The sequence below is a fragment of the Diabrotica undecimpunctata genome, chromosome 9, assembly GCF_040954645.1.
Source record: "Diabrotica undecimpunctata isolate CICGRU chromosome 9, icDiaUnde3, whole genome shotgun sequence".
Taxonomy (NCBI): domain Eukaryota; kingdom Metazoa; phylum Arthropoda; class Insecta; order Coleoptera; family Chrysomelidae; genus Diabrotica; species Diabrotica undecimpunctata.
The window spans coordinates 64,093,293-64,096,594 of NC_092811.1; the positions used below are offsets into that span (position 1 = coordinate 64,093,293).

At 32.6% G+C, this 3,302-nt stretch overlaps 1 protein-coding gene across 1 annotated transcript; it reads right to left on the reverse strand.

Annotated features, from left to right (window-relative positions):
• Positions 1-711: 711 nt before the first annotated feature.
• On the reverse strand, positions 712-2,831 carry LOC140451000 (uncharacterized). The gene is made up of 2 exons (XM_072544705.1): positions 928-2,831; positions 712-857 (listed from the first exon to the last, which is right to left on the reverse strand). Exons 1-2 carry the CDS (start codon positions 2,612-2,614, stop codon positions 712-714), a joined length of 1,833 nt encoding a protein of 610 aa, XP_072400806.1. The 5' UTR covers positions 2,615-2,831.
• Positions 2,832-3,302: the final 471 nt, after the last annotated feature.

A 3,302-nucleotide genomic window follows, 5' to 3' on the forward strand; every position in this document is an offset into this window, starting at 1 on the left:
GAAATTAATCCTGTTTTTTACTTATTTGTGCTTCATTGATCAAAACTTTATAATTTAATTTGAATATATGTATGTAAGTATTATCACATAATTATAAAATTTAATTAAAATGTCAATGCAAAAATGATACACAATTTCCTACACTTTTTCAATAGTTGTACAAATATTTTTTTTTATTGTTTTTATTTAACCTCCATTAAAAAATATATAGCACTTAAGGTCAGTGGCCCAAATTCAGACATGTTTAGGCTTTCACGTTCCATTTTATTTATTGGAATTAATACTTATTGAGTAACATTGATCAGATTTTATTTTCTCGAATTAATAACTATTTCTAAGAGAACCTGACAAATTATTAATCATAAAACTTCGACAAGTTAATTATATTTTTATATTTATTATAACCATACAAAAATCACCTAATTCCGACATCAAGAGTGCAGTTTGCTCCAAAATCAGACATGTCAGTGAACCTAATTCAGACACTGATCCTAAATCAGGCATTTGAGGAACATTCTTCCGACAATAAATAAAATCACTAATTTAAGAAAAGTTAATATAAAATAGGACAGATTATTTATAACATTATATATTATTATGCGTTTTTAATTCTTTAATAGAAAAATATCCTCTTTTATTTATTTCTGTGGGAGGTTTGATCTGCTTAACAACTTCATGGTTATCATACCAAATTTAATCTTTTATAGTTGGTCATTTCCACCAACCGCCAGCCTTAACCATTGCATTAGCCAACATCTTTTCACTGTTTTTATCTGTAATTTGTGCTGGATAATATTCTTCAAAATAGGTGACAATTACAAAATCACCTATTTTTATTTCTCCAATCAAAACTTCATCTAAAATAATTATTATTGTAGAGTAAAATTAAGCAAAAAACCTAGTTACTTAAATAAAATGGTGTCTTACCTGAATTTTTAATGTCATCGTTATCTTTAGTTGACTCTTCGTCACTAACTGATCCATCTTTTTCTTCTTCTGTCCTTTTTTGTTTATTTTTAATGATCTTTTTTCTAGGTTTTTTTATATTTTCCTCGCGCAATTTTTTATTTTCTTCTCTTTTTCTCTTTCTCTCTTCTTTTTCTCTAATTGCGTTTTTCTGGTCTTCGTCTTTTTTCAAAAAATATTGTCTCCAAGCGTCGGAGGTGCCTACCGAAGGAACCTTAATTCGACACTTTCTTGAGGTTATTTTTTTCGTAGGTTCAGGCCAGAACAATGAGTTTTTAAACGGGGATGGTATAACCACTCCTGGCAAAACACGAGAATGTTTATTACTTCTGCAAGTCTTCATATCTTCATCTTTATTGACTAATTCCTCTCTTAGTTGCTTCTCTTCAATAACAGTTGATTTTTCTGGTGTCAATTGTAAGGTTACTAATATTTTTTCAGTATTATTTTTCTCTTCTTTGTCCGATTCCTCTTTTACTTGCTCGTCTTCAATGATATTATTTTGTGTTTCTGGAGTCAACTGTACGTTCCCTAATATTTCTTTACTATCATTTTTATTATTGACTGATTCCTTTGGTATTCGCTCGCTTTCAATGATATCAATTCGTTTTTCTGGGGCCAATGAAATAATTTCTAATACATTAATTTTCTTTCCTATAACATTAGTTTTTTTTGTTTCGTCGAATATTTCTTTCGTGCCTGTTTCGTCAATGCTTTTCATTTCTTCAATAATGGTTAATTCTTTTACAGCATATGCGCTAAGGCCAAGAAGTTCTTCTTCGATTTCAGTATCTTTAACTATGTCTTGTATGTCAAAAATTACTCCTTGTAACGTATCATCAGCTTCAAATTCCACTTTATTTTCCCATCCATCTTCTAGAATTAGGTCTTCTTGAATATCGATTATAATGTTGGCGGTTTTCTCAATATTTTGGGATAATCCAGATTTCTGATATAGTTTGTACCAAACTTCATACAAACTCTTATCTTTAATTTCACCTGTCCACTCTGCACCCATCAGTCCGTAACATTTAGTCAAACAATCTGGCTGAATGAACGATTCCAGATATTGCAAATGACTCACTCTTTCAGGATCCGGTGCGGCTGTACTTGTATTAAGCTCATTGTCTTCAGCGAGAAGTTTATGATAATCGATATTATCAGCATTAAATGGACAAAGACCACATACTTTAAACGATTTTTTGAAAATATCTTCCACATTTGTTATTGAACTTAAAGCATTTTGAAGGACAGAGGCAAAGGTGTCTTTTCCTAAATGTTTATAATTATTTTGGATTTTAAAATTTTGTACATCAGTTTTCCATTTCATTTTTAAAGATTTAAATAATCCCACATCTAGAGGTTGTAGAATATGTGTGGAATTTGGTAACAAACTTATCAGGATTATTTGTTTTTCTCTACAGTAGTCAGTCAGAGGTAAGGTCACGTGTGACTTATGTCCATCCAAGTATAATATTACTGGAAACTGAATATTTTCAGATAAGAGCCATGGATAAAAAATGTTTGTTATATATTCGAAAAAAGATTCTGAAGTCATCCATCCGCTGGTTGACTTACCAATACTCCAACCTTTAGGCACCTGCGATACTATGTGCTTGGGTATTCTTTCATATGCGTACATTACCATGGGTGGAGCTAGTTGACCGGCAGCATTAGCCGTAACAAGAACAGTCAAGCATTCTTTGTCATCACCGGATCTATCGTGCAGGGACTTACTTCCTTTCTTGGCAAGCACTTTGCGACCTTTTGGCGAGAGAAAAAAAGCAGACTCATCCGTGTTGTATATTCTTTTTGGATCAGTTATATTAATATTACATGAAATAAAGTATTCTTCAATTTCCTTATGCCAGTTTCTGATTTTGTTTTCAGTTACGGCTGCTCGACGTACATAAGTTTTGAGCTATTTGTTCACTAATTTCTGGATGCCTTTTGGTAAATAATTCATACCAGTGACGACCTGGTCTTCCGTCTGTAAAATTGTTAGGGCGCTTTAAATTTTTTATCAGAAGGCGAACACTATCGAGCAATTGATCCTTGGTGACAGGAAAACCCATTCGCCCCATATTAATTATCCATTGAACCAATAGATTTTCTTCATGAACGGATAGTACAGAAGGTGCTCCGCTGCGACATTCTTCTGGGTAAATGCCCCGGATCTTCCCAATGAGTGTAGTTCTCGGGACGTTATATAGCCTCGATGCGGCTAAACAAGGTGTTCCACCTTTAATGGCCTCTAAAGCACGTATCACATCATCTTGAGTATATGCCTTCTTTTTCGTCGACATTCTGTAAATAAAGCAAAAAACTATTACAAA